The sequence below is a fragment of the Festucalex cinctus genome, chromosome 18 (genome assembly GCF_051991245.1).
Source record: "Festucalex cinctus isolate MCC-2025b chromosome 18, RoL_Fcin_1.0, whole genome shotgun sequence".
Taxonomy (NCBI): Eukaryota; Metazoa; Chordata; class Actinopteri; order Syngnathiformes; family Syngnathidae; genus Festucalex; species Festucalex cinctus.
In genome coordinates, this window is record NC_135428.1 from 3297852 (window position 1) to 3310437 (window position 12586).

The window sequence follows — 12586 nt, forward strand, 5'->3', positions numbered from 1 at the left end:
GCGCTCGGAAGCGTCCGATCCCGTACTACCGGCCGAGCCCGTCGTCGTCGTCCAGTTACGAGAGCAGCCCGTCGCGCTCCAGCCGCAGCCGCAGTCGCAGCTACAGCAGCTACAGCCGCAGCCGCAGCAGGAGCCGCAGCAGGAGTCGAAGTCGGAGCCGCAGCTGGAGCCGGAGCCGGAGCTGGAGTCGGAGCCGGAGTCGGAGTCGGAGCCGCTCTCGCAGCCACCGCAGTTACTCCAGCCACAGCAGCTACGACAGTCCCGGATTCTGATGGCGGAGGAAACTGCGGAATCGGGTTTGTGAAGTTTTCCAGTCCAGGGTCTAAATCTTTTTTTTGAGACCTATCAACTATTAACTCTCTTCTACTTAATGCATAAAAACTCTTGAGAGGGAAAAATAGTTCGCACATGTCAAATGATTTGGCCGAGCCCTTGGAACAAATCTTAATTGTTGCTGCGTTCTTTCACTTCTTCCACAAAGCAACCAAAATCCAAAGTGAATGGGAACTTTCAAGGGGTGCAACGATACACAAAGTTCACAGCTCGGTACGAAACATTAGTGTCACGGTTACATTCACAAATTGTGGCGTAATTCCCTCTGCCCCGCCTCCATCTAATCACCATCTAATCGTCTAATCACCATCGTTGGCAGTTTCTTCAAGCGCCACGACGTCATCGTTCAGCTGACTCTTTCGGGTTCTCATCATGCCTGCCAGTCCGTAACCGGGGCGGACATTTCCTGTACGGACGCAACGCGGTCAACCAAGCGGCGCGCTTACCGAAGTCGCGCGACGACGTTTACAGATTTCGGAACGCAAAAGGCGCACCTCATTATTAGGCGCGCCGTCTCCGTAGTTTAGCATTAGCATTTAGCAAGTCTTGCTAAATGCCAGATGTGCGATTCAGTGCGTACCGAGCCGTGAACCCCGTATCGAAGTATTGTTGCACCCCTATCTTTCATATATCTATGTATGTACTGTATATATACTAGGGTTGGGCGGTAATATGGTCTCCCGCAGTGTCTAAAAATAGAAACGGTGTCACTTTAAATACCGCCATTTAAAAAAATATATTAAAAAAATGATATAAATATATTTATTGAGAGAAAATGTAAACGTGTAGTTGTTTTCAACTTAATATAACTATTTACTTATAACTATTTTAAAAACTAATAGCAATAATTAGTCATGTGACAGTCATGTGACAGCCCATAACCCGGAACAACTAAAGACAAGATGGAGCCGAGCAGCTCGCGAAAAGGCGCCATTTCTGCAATTTGGCAGTATTTTGGCTTCAGGCCCGATTAAAAAAAAACAAAAAAAACGAGCCGGTAGATGTCGACGCGGCAATATGCAAACGAGTGCACGAAGACGGTAATTGTGCGATGCCGACGCGCCGGGCCCTGGCGGACTTACCGGTATGTGAAGGAGCGAGCCGGAGCAGAAAGCGCTGCCTGTTATCGCGAACCGTCATTCAGGAAGACGATGACCATCTGGTCAGACTCAGCGACAGATAAGAAAATTAAAACACCACAGGTAGGCAATGTATAATAACGTAACGGGTCGAACGACCTGTTTTGTTTTGTTCGTTCGTTGCCTCGACAGGTTGGACATTCACACGTCATGTGTGCCGAGCCACACAGTTCAGCCTTTAATAACAGTGACTGTCACTAATATATATACATTTTGGGGTTTTGTGTTGTTTGGGTGGTAAAGTAAAGGTTAGAAAACGGTGAAAAAAAAAAATCATTGACATTGCAACCATGGAGCACCCAAATCACAAAATGTAACACCCAGAAAGCTAAAGAGCAAAAATGTGACGATATTACCGTATAAGTGATGAGGAGACGGTGAAACGGTGTCAAAGTCTGAATACCGCCCAACCCTAATGTATACATTAAAAATAGGTGCCGAGCGTACGACGAGCGATACGAAAAAGGCACGATTTATTTCCCTGGGAGCAACAAGATCAATGAAATAAGAACAAAAGAGGACAAAAGAACTTTTTCCAATGCTTAAAAAGTGACGTTGTATATGTTTGCCTGTATAGATCTCTTCTCTTCTGGCTTTGTAAACTATGCACTGTATATTCCATTCAGTTGCGAGAGTCGAGGCGACGCAGATCGAAAAGGGCGTGTCTCCTATGTGGGCGGGGGGCGTGGCCCTAACTCAGCTCATCCGATGTAATGATATGCGAACCGGCCACATGCAAATGAGATGAAATGTATTATTTATTACTTTCAGCCTACCCTATCTAATAATGTGTATGTTGATTCTGTACACAGAGAGTGTGCGAAGCGGGATACACACGTACCGAATTTTTTTTATTTATTTTATTTTATTTTTTTAAACATTTTAAGCAAACGATGTGTAAGGTGTAACAATTGCCATCAAGTCACGACGTTTTGCTGAGCAGCTTGGGTGGGGAAAATGACATAAACGTCCCACACCACAAGACGAATCACTCTAGATAATCATTTTGAGACATCCACACCAAAAAAAAGGATCGACTTTGCGCCGATTATCGGTATGCGTGTATATCGCTTTTCCACGTAAATTACGACTGATGCTGCCCTGGCATTGTACATGAAACCTTACTGCAAAAATTTTCCATGCACATGTTTTGTGAATATACTATTTAATGTATTTAATGTATTTATTTATTTATTTATTTATTTATTGACATATTTATTTATTTATTTATTTTATGGGACTATTTATTATTTTAAGTTATTGAATCTGTTTTGAGCACTGGGGCCAACTGGGCAAAGATGACTGAATCATTTTTGTACGATAACATTGTAATACCATGTGAAAAAATGGATTGTATGATTCCGTGTCGATTGGATGACGGCGCGCTCTCAATTGGGAGTTTGACAAGAGTCCTTTATTCCGTATTTAACCAATCTGGACAGATCTGTGCTTGAAAAATAAAATAAAATTTAAGACCCAAATCCCCTGACCTCGACCCCAGTGAACACTTTGTCTATCAAAAGAGGAAGCAGCTCAGAAATTGCGACTTGAGTATTACGCGTTGTCATAATTGTCACTTCCTGTCATTGGAACGTCAAAGTGTCCGCAAAAAAATGGAACAAGAGACTCGGTCAGGAATGATCTGTTACAGAAACAAACAACCAGAAAGTCTTCCTACCGCGTTTTCATGTCTTGCGTCATTTGCACTTTGTTGCACTCCTCGTAAAATAATCCAATCTGTTCCTTAATTGATTCTGGATATAGCACTGCCCCTTTTGATCCTTTGAATCCTTCTTTGTAGTGTCCAAGTTCATAATCCTGACAATAAATTGAAACAAATGGGCAAAATAAATCCTGTTTTTTCTTTTTTTTTCCCCCAATAGTGTGTTATTGAAATATTAATAATCATCCCCAGTCAAATTATGGTAGACGGGTATTTTTTGTTAACTGTGAGTACGTTCGAATATATTTCTTTTTTATTTCTTTTCTTTTGTTACCGCTTTTTTCTGCTGTGATGCTTGTTTATATGTTCAATAAATCAAAAAAAAAAAAAAAATATATATATATATATATATATATATATACATATAACATTATCCTTCAGGTATACATATGACTGTTATTATAAAATGCAAGTAAATGAATGTAAAATATCATGATACGTATTGCTTTGAAGCTCAAGTATTGGGATAAATATGTATCGCAATACGTATCGTATCGTGAGATTGGCAGCAATACCCAGCCCTAATCGTGATAATATCATGTCATGATGTTTGGATATCGTTACATTAAAAGATGAACCTCGATGCAGCTGCAGTTTGCAGTCGGTAAATAAACGATTCACTCGGTTGTTTAATTTCACGCTTTGGTGAGCTGGCGTGAAATATACAAGCAATTAAAAAGCCACTTTCTCATATTATGTCCCCTTTCAATTGTAAATGTTTATAATCACGTCGCTTTAATGATGTTATGAAATGTAATGGAAGGCCTGTCTGATTCTTCTTCTCGTCTCTTTGAGCCGCCGCAGACGGGGAGGTTGGACGTTAGCGTGTTTGCGCGTTTGGGTGGGAGGTTCAAGAGTGCAATGGTCAGCTGTCACTTGGCTGGGGAGGGCCTTCCTGCCGGATTCCATTGCAGTGCTTCGTCGGCCGCAAATAGATGTTCTGGTAACTTCCACAAGTGTGCGGAGGGGAGTGGAAAGAGGAGGGGGTGGTGTCAGCGCTCGTATAAATAGCAAGTTGGCCCCAACATCGTCAAACAGGCCAAAGTGCGCCGGCAGCTTTTCTCCATCATGGCAGAGAGACGTATCCCGTTCACCCTGCTGCGCACGCCCAGCTGGGACCCCTTTCGCGACTGGTACCCCACCAGCCGCATCTTCGACCAGACCTTTGGCATGCCCGCCGCGGCGGAAGACTTGGCGGCGTACCCGTGCACCCACTGGCCCGGCTACGTGCGGCCCTCGGCGATGCTCCCCGAGATGGGCGCCGTGATGCCTCACACGCCCGTCATGTACCCGGGCGCGGTGATGGCCCAGCAGGCCCGCGCCCTCTCCCGCCAGATGAGCACGGGCATGTCGGAGATCAAGCAGACCCAAGACAACTGGAAAGTCTCTCTGGATGTCAACCATTTCTCACCTGAGGAGCTGGTGGTCAAGACCAAGGACGGGGTGGTGGAAATCACTGGTAAGCAGTGTTTTCATTTTTTATTTTATTTTTTTTGACAGTTAATGTTATGAGGACGTCTTCAAAAAAAATTTTTGATCCACTGCACACACTCATCCTCCTCTTTTTTTGAATCAGTTAATCAGTTGCATCATTTAAAATGGGGGGGAATAACCCCAATATTTTGACATAAACAAATATTCTGAATGTCATACGCAAACATTTATTAAATGTCCGCTGTCAAGCTAAAGGATCATCTGCACTCAAAATTAATAGTGTGATTAATCTGCATTAATACATGATTTAATGTGAAAGTTTTTTTGTGATTATGAGTTAACGCTTTAACTTTGACAGCACTAATATATATATATATATATATATATATATATATATATATATATATATATATATATATATATATTTGTTATTTTTGAGTTTCGTTGACTAATTTGGGCTTTGGAGAGCTTTTATGTATTGCAGCAGCTGTAACATTTTGATTGGATTAGCAAGACAATCGTTACACTGGAAAATGTACAGTTCTTGCATCATATCGTACCCGTCTGCCGAGATACGTATCGAATCGTCTTTTATTAGAGAAATATATATAGTTTTTTAGGAAATGCCACATTTTCAGTATGAACAAGGTTCATCACAACTAATGAAAACAAGAAACTCAATGCATCATCCCCTCTTGAACTGAACTGTACCGTATGGAAATGAATCGTAATCCCACTGAATCGAACCGTCCTTGAATTTTGTCTCACCCTATTTATTGGATAGATAGACATCCCTTAGTGTATGTGTCTGTAGAAAGACAGAATCATTAGATTCATTAAATTGTGCAGGTGTACCAGTCCCCCCCCCAAAAAAAAAATCTCTGCTTCTCTTCTAACAGCTTAACTGTTCTGGAAACTCGCCGTTACATAAGACCTTGGAACAATGCGGTGCTGTTTTGCAGTGTGCTAGTGGGTGTGGGCTTTTTTTTGGGGGGGGGGGATCAGAGCCTGCTGTTACAAAAACAATTGAGCGTGTGGGAGTGGATGACTTCCCTATCGCTGACACGGAGCTTTCACAATTTTGAATGCAATTTGCGAACGATCACACTCTTTGGGTGTCACCGTATTGGATCGGGTTCAAAGACAGCTGGAGCTCGTCCAGGCTCTGCTTTGACCGCCGCCTGCAACTGACACACTGCACATAGTCGGGGGGGGCACCCAAGATAAACAAAGGCACGGTGGAATTTGCAGCCGCCCGTTCGCTTATGTCAAAACAAACAAAAGACGATCTGCTTCAGTGTTTAAACATCAGCATAATCTATCGAAACGGGATCGCTCACTTTGACAAGTCTTCCAGTTGGTCCTTTTTATAAATAGCACGACAAGTAAAATACAGTGGAGCGTCGAAACAGTGATGACTGATCCATCTTTGGACTTACCCAATCCGCATATGGAGTTACAGTAAATCCGCTGTACAGTCAATAACTTAGAAAGAGAGAGAAAGCAAATGATGTATTTTATTTAGTGTTTACGGAAGCGTAGAGCTGCCAATGTGGCGTAAACATTTTTTGGCTGGCGAGTATGCTCGAACATACTCGCAAATATGTTCGAACATATTCACGAGTATGTTCGAACATACTCGCAAAGATGTTTGAACATACTCGCAAATATGTTTGAACGTACTTGTCGGCTACATGCTACAAAGTTAGCATACCTTCCCATAATGCCATGGGGTATTATTTGCGCATGCGCGAGCGAAAACAAAACGCCATTTTATTAGGAATTTGGGCCACATTACCAATTCATTAGAATATTAAGTTGACAAAAAACAGTGTTCATTCGTAACTTTTAGGATTTATTATGTCTGCCGTGCATGATTTGGGTTCGTCATGTTTTGCCCCATAATGCAATGGGGTATTACGCTTGCACACTCGAGTACCACAGCAATCGAGTATGTTCAAACATACTCGCCAGCAAAAAATGTTTACTCCACATTGGCAGCTCTACGCTTCCGTAAGTATTCGACAAGCACTGAAAGCAAAAAAAAGAAAAGAAAGCCACATCATTTGGTTAGCTTGCTTTAATATGTTCATTTAAGTCCGTAAGTTTTTGTGCCACAAATTAAAAACTCAACTTTTGAAATCTGTCTGGTTTAATTAACGTAACAAACTGGAAGTTTAAACATGGTAAGTTTCATGCTATAGTTTGACTTCAACAAAACAAAGCAATTGTGTCCGTTTTTGTGTCCTACAAATCAAAGCTAGCTAGCTAGCTAGCTAGCTGTTTGACTACACTGCTCTTCTTTAAAACTATAAATAAAAGTTATATGAAGCCATTAAGTGCTTAAAAATTAAAATAAAACATTGGAGAAACATTTAACATATTTATGTGTGCTAAAGTTTGTAGATGCTCTTATTAGTGGGAGCCCATTTTTGATTCTGATAACTTTTTGTCCATAGGTAAGCACGAGGAGCGTAAAGACGAACATGGTTTTGTGTCCAGATGTTTCACCAGAAAATATACGTAAGTAGTTGATGCATCCAAACCTTTTTGTAACTGACATCTACTTCTTTGGTACAAATAAATGCTGGGAGATATCAGTTTGAAAGGCACTTATGAAATAACAAAGTTGCTCAAATTATCTTGGGTGAACTCATTAGTGTTATGCCCACTAGCTTGTTGACAGACACGAATGAAATGTTATGCTACAAGTCTGACCTTTGAACTACACTAGTTCCTTTGGAAAATAGTAGTTTTACTGTATCAAATATGAATTTGGTATCATAACGTGGGACTTTTTTTTTCTCTCTTGAAAACAGATAGTTTAATTCCTATTGCAAAAAAAGTGTTTTATTCTGATTAAAGTGCTATTTTTGAAACCCCTGGACCAAAACGTTTGAAACCCTGGAACGACTGCACTTGTCCTCATTTTACCTTTGGATTTGCTGCCATCTAGTGGCCACATTGACAACTGAACTGCCCTTAATCAAATGGACAGGACAATTTCGGCACCAATGTTTTGCAAAGAAAAGCATGCTGTTATTATTATTGTTGTTATTATTATTATTATTTTTTTTTTTTTTCTGTGAATTTTAATGTGTAAGTTGGTCATAAAGCTACAAGATATAAAAAGTGGTCAAGGCTTTTGGTATTTTAAGTAACTTTTACTACAAGCCACAGTTACATTTTTTTCCTCAGGAAATTGTATTTCACACAAAATGTGCATGTTTTTGTATTTTTTGTCTGAAATTTAATTTTCAGTGGGAGGGGCCAATATATTCTTTGATTCTAGAATGACCAATAAGCTTACTCACGTCAGTTGATGCTTTTGGTCAACAATTTCAAAATGCAAACTTTTTTTTTTTTTTTTTTCTGCCTGCAGCCTCCCCTCAAGCGCCAACGTGGAAAAGGTCACCTCCTCGCTGTCCCCCGACGGCGTGCTGACGGTGGAGGCCCCGCTCGCCAAGCCGGCCATCGGGGCGGCGGCGACCTCAATACCCGTCACCGTGGACACCAAAAGCGGCGTGGCGAAGAAATAGGAGGTCTCGCCCGCCAACACGCGTCCAAATCACGATGGGTGAAAACGGAGGCCACCTCCGCGTCTTGTGCTGAGCTAAGCCAGGCCCGAGAGCACCTTCGACCGCATGCGTGCGTTTCCACTTTGCACTGTTAATTTGTTCCCCTTCGCTCACATTCTTTTGTTCGCTCTTCCTCGTTTCCGCTGAGCACGTTTCTCCTTTCGCGCTGGCTGTTACATCACGCTGGAGTGAAAAAGTCTCCAGCGAGCATTTGCACGTCACCATCCCGAAACGCAGAACAACGCCTGTTTAGAAGTCCGCAAATAGACCTCGGTTGATTTTGGAATGTCAACGGAGAATAAAAAGATGAAATGGCATCAAGTGCGTCTCTTTTGGGCTACTTCATTTCTATCTTTGACTGTAAGTTCGTCAATATTTTGTGTATTTTTGGTCACTTTCAGGAAAGTCGTCAAAATGGTGTTCACATTGCTGTCAAATGTCAAAATGGATTCCATGTTTCCGTCATAATCTGTCATTTATTTATTTATTTGGAGGTGGGGGTTGATTTTTGCATTTTGCATACAAACCCTCAAATTCTGACAACTGGGACAGGTACAGTATTCGGGATGTAATGATAAGCACTATATCGTGATATTAAAGCTGCCACAATGTTGTTGTCGTTATGTGCACAATATTTAAATGCAACACATCTGTTAAAAAAGGTTGATTTGCATTTGTGCAGTTCTAGCACCCTCTGGTGGCTAGTTTTTTAGTGCAATTTAATTTTCATGAGGGATGTTTTGGCCCTTCTAAGTTTAAAGGGATACGTCACTTATTTAGCCCATTAGAGCAATAAAAAGTTAATATTTTGTCTATAATTAATTTGATACTTTCATTATTTTTCACATACAAATAGTACGATTAAAAACACATTTTGCAACTTGCTGTCGACTGATAATGACATCACAAGGGCTCAAATAACGAATTACCTGTTTTCTAGGGTAGGTCATGTGACATTCACAAGCTGAGCTGTGATTGGTTACCTGGTTGGTTAATAAGTAAAGTACGCCTTTAAAATCCACACTAATTGTCAGATGAAGGGAAACGTAATATGCCTGTGAAGCAAGTCAATATGTGGAGGAACTACATTATAGTATTATATACATTTTATATACCTTTAAAGTGATCCGTCAATGAAATATTGATTATCACGATAGTTAAATAGACTATAGTATTGTACAGCATGTCCTGCCTTTCCCGAACTGAAGATTGCTTACTTTTACCAAAAAATAAATAATTTATTGCTGTCAAAAACAAAAATGGTGCTCAAAATTCACATTGTGTTTTAAGGTGATTTTATTCACAAATGTATGGTGTTATTTTTCACACATATGTAGCTAACACATACGCTCATGCGTCAGGTCGCCATGGCAACAGAGCTGCGGATTCTCCAAAGGACTGCAGGCAAAATGCATTCAAATGGTGGATTGAAAAGCCTTGAAGAATATTGATTGGAAAGAGAACCTGGGAGCTGAGTATTGGATGAAATTGGTACAGTTTTGTAAAGTATACGTTTTGCCATATATGGTCATCTTGAATTATAGTCTGTTTTTACTTTACGTAAAGTCACACAGCGTAGTTGGTATTTTAATTCGTAGTTATGGTTGGGCATTGCAACATATTTGAACAGCTAACCTAATAGTTTTTCGTCTCCAAAGACCTTCCTGTCCATCGAACACACCAACGTTCGGGAGGGCTCATTGTGCCAGCGCGACGAGTTGGAGGTCATCCAGTGCAGACGAATCATCTGTCAGAGGCGGATCAAATGAAAGATGTATCAGCACAACTGGCGATGGAGTCGCACGCTGCGCGCTTCCTCTTCCTCCTCCCTGACTTGTGTTCATGTTGCGTGCCAGCCCACTAATGCACATACTAACCCCACTCTTGACTCCGAAGCTGCAGGCCAGCGCTATTTTTAGAGCTCTCTGCTATGCACTCAGCCTCCAGCGTGTTGTATAGTTACACAGTGCAGATAACCCATGAATCACTGCCTCTGTACTTTTATTTTATCTTTAGTTAGGCTCTACATTTGTAGGACAGTAGCTTACTGTCAGTAGGGAAAATACTGCTAACGCTAATATGTACCGTGTACTGACAAGTGCATTGTGTATGTAAGATATGGTCCATTTAATAACAACAATAATTTAACTCTTTGACTGCCAAACATTATCCAAAAAAACAGTGCCAGCCGATTTCGAGCATTTTCACTCATTCAATTTCATCACATCAGTTGCGTTTCATTGTAATTTCATATGCCGTGAGCCCATTGAAAAGAGATACAGTGCTGCCATCTGCTGGCCATAGTTAGTGGGTGTTTTTGATTCCACAACCCATTGAGCAGGCAACGCTGCACAAGACGTTGCACTGCCCATTGAGAAGAAAAAAAACAAAACAAAAAAACCTTAGTAAACATCAATTAATATTTATGTCAGCATTCATTAGGATTTTAGCATACATCTTTAAAAAAAAAAAAAGATTTTAGCATATGTCAAACGTTTTTGGCGGTCAAAGAGTTAATTTAAAAAAAAAAAAAAAGCTAAAGTCAGATAAAAAAAAATAAATGTTCTATGCACCCCACTACTCTCAACATCATTCTGATAATACGTTTGTGGAATAAGGATTAAGGCCACCCATTTTTAGCCATCTCAGCCATTTTGTCACTTGCTGTCGACGGAAAATGACATCACGGTGTCGAAGGGCTCAGGTAACGACCAATCACAGCTCACCTATTTTGATCATGTGACCATGTTTAGACTAGTGGGAGTGCATAGCACATATTGCAGAGAACATATTTCATGATTTCTAGACTGTTTATTTAAACTAGAACTACCAAGGCAGTCATTTCGACTGGTTTCAAATTTTGCAACGTCATAACCTAATTTGAAAGGATACATTTGTTGTTTGTTTGTTTTACACAGAGAAAATGTTTGCAGTTCGAGTTAGCAACTTTGCATGTGTAATCATTAGACGTTATGTTTTATCAATCTAAACAATGTAGTTTCCATTTAGTGCCCGTATGTGTGTTTACCTATCCCATTAATTTATTGTTAGATCCTAATTTTATGCAAATAATAGCCAAGCAGTTGGTCAACGTTGCTCAAGTAAATTAATTAAATTGAATGGAAGCCTTTTCAACTGTCAATTTCTAATAGGATTGCACAAAATTCACACAATTTAAAATAATAATAATAATAATAATAATTTGAGGGCAGACATTATATTTGAGTCTAGTCAATATGCAACACTGAAATTTTAGAAAGACTGGGTAAGAAGGAATCATTTTTGGGAGTAACAATCCTCAACTCGTGTGGTGAAATGGCCTGCTGTCTCCAGAGCACTTAGCATTTCAACATTTCCTCTTTTCCTCTGAGTCACCTCTTCCTTCCACTTAAACGCAGGCATAAATGATTCATGCGCGTTCCCATTAAACCAGTAGCTCTCAGGCCATCAAACTAGGGAAGTGCCTCACGTGAAGAAGCAATGACCGGATTCTTCTAAAACCTCACCATTCCTTCCTCTCGCTGAAAGACCTTTGCATGTGCCTGTAGTATTTTTTTCACCTCTATTTCCTGTTCTGACAGTATTGATAACTATTTTTCAGACGACACAGGACTGTTTCGTCTCCAGAAGCCAATGGTGGTGACACCTGGTGGCGATCATTTGCACTTCTCTACTTGGAATAATTGGAAATATCCAGTGATAAAATGGGAAGATACGAACAAGTGAATTGCAAGATACTTTAAAAGCTATGGTTGATTTTGGATTCCTACTTATATTTATGAACTGCACCGCTTTCAGTTGGAAAATCCATTTCAAAATTGTTTGTCTCAATTTGCCTAGCAACAAACTTGGATTGGCCAACGCAATCACCGACAGCGTAGAGATCGTCCAATGGAAGGGCCTAGTCTTGATTAGCTTCCAACCAGTTAGCTTTCAACAGTTGTTCTGATCAATTTCAGAAAAGACGAACTCGCAAACATTTTCCTCGTTTGTTTCGATTCATTCAGAGCAGTAATGGATACATGTGGCTTTTTTTTTTTTTTTTAATTACTCACCTCTGTAGAACGGAAGAAATATGAAAAGTCACCTTCGTGGTTGATTTCCTCCATCTACTCGTCGTCCATTTTAAAGGTCAGATCATCTCTTACTTGGTTCATATTCAAATTGAGTTTGAGTGTTGTGGTTTGGTGAGCATAACGTACATCGTGTTAATTCTTTATGACTTGCAGGTGATACTTTCAGAGTAAAAATAATTTAGATCAGATACATTCCTGAACAGGGTTGTTAAAGTGGGGCATAACACTTCCTCTTATTAATCACTATTTGTAAATCCGTTTCTAAACGTGATGGACACTTCAAAATTAGGGGGTTTATATATT

At 40.4% G+C, this 12586-nt stretch overlaps 3 protein-coding genes across 3 annotated transcripts in view; all 3 read left to right on the forward strand.

Annotated features, from left to right (window-relative positions):
- The window catches only part of srrm3 (serine/arginine repetitive matrix 3), a 48194-nt gene extending 45233 nt beyond the window's left edge, over positions 1-2961 (forward strand). Inside the window, exon 14 of the mRNA XM_077504842.1 lies at positions 2-2961. Within this exon, the coding sequence (XP_077360968.1) occupies positions 2-272 (271 nt within the window). The 3' untranslated portion in view covers positions 273-2961. The remainder of the gene's footprint in view (position 1) is intronic.
- Positions 1391-12586, forward strand: part of tspoap1 (TSPO associated protein 1) — a 73116-nt gene continuing 61920 nt past the window's right edge. Inside the window, exons 1-3 of the mRNA XM_077504838.1 lie at positions 1391-1535; positions 9569-9698; positions 9866-12338. The gene's annotated coding sequence lies outside the window, so the exon portion shown is untranslated. The remainder of the gene's footprint in view (positions 1536-9568; positions 9699-9865; positions 12339-12586) is intronic.
- hspb1 (heat shock protein, alpha-crystallin-related, 1) lies at positions 4145-8528 on the forward strand. Its single transcript, XM_077504847.1, has 3 exons — positions 4145-4654; positions 7089-7152; positions 8012-8528. Exons 1-3 carry the CDS (start codon positions 4264-4266, stop codon positions 8166-8168), a joined length of 612 nt encoding a protein of 203 aa, XP_077360973.1. The 5' UTR covers positions 4145-4263; the 3' UTR covers positions 8169-8528.

What these genes read in the sequence shown, in the direction of transcription:
- hspb1 (XM_077504847.1), top strand. Translation starts at nt 4,264, where the DNA reads ATGGCAGAGAGACGTATCCCGTTCACCCTGCTGCGCACGCCCAGCTGG. An exon ending in CGGGGTGGTGGAAATCACTG is followed by an intron (nt 4,655 to 7,088) that starts GTAAGCAGTGTT and finishes TTTTGTCCATAG; the next exon opens with GTAAGCACGAGGAGCGTAAA. An exon ending in TGTTTCACCAGAAAATATAC is followed by an intron (nt 7,153 to 8,011) that starts GTAAGTAGTTGA and finishes TTCTGCCTGCAG; the next exon opens with CCTCCCCTCAAGCGCCAACG.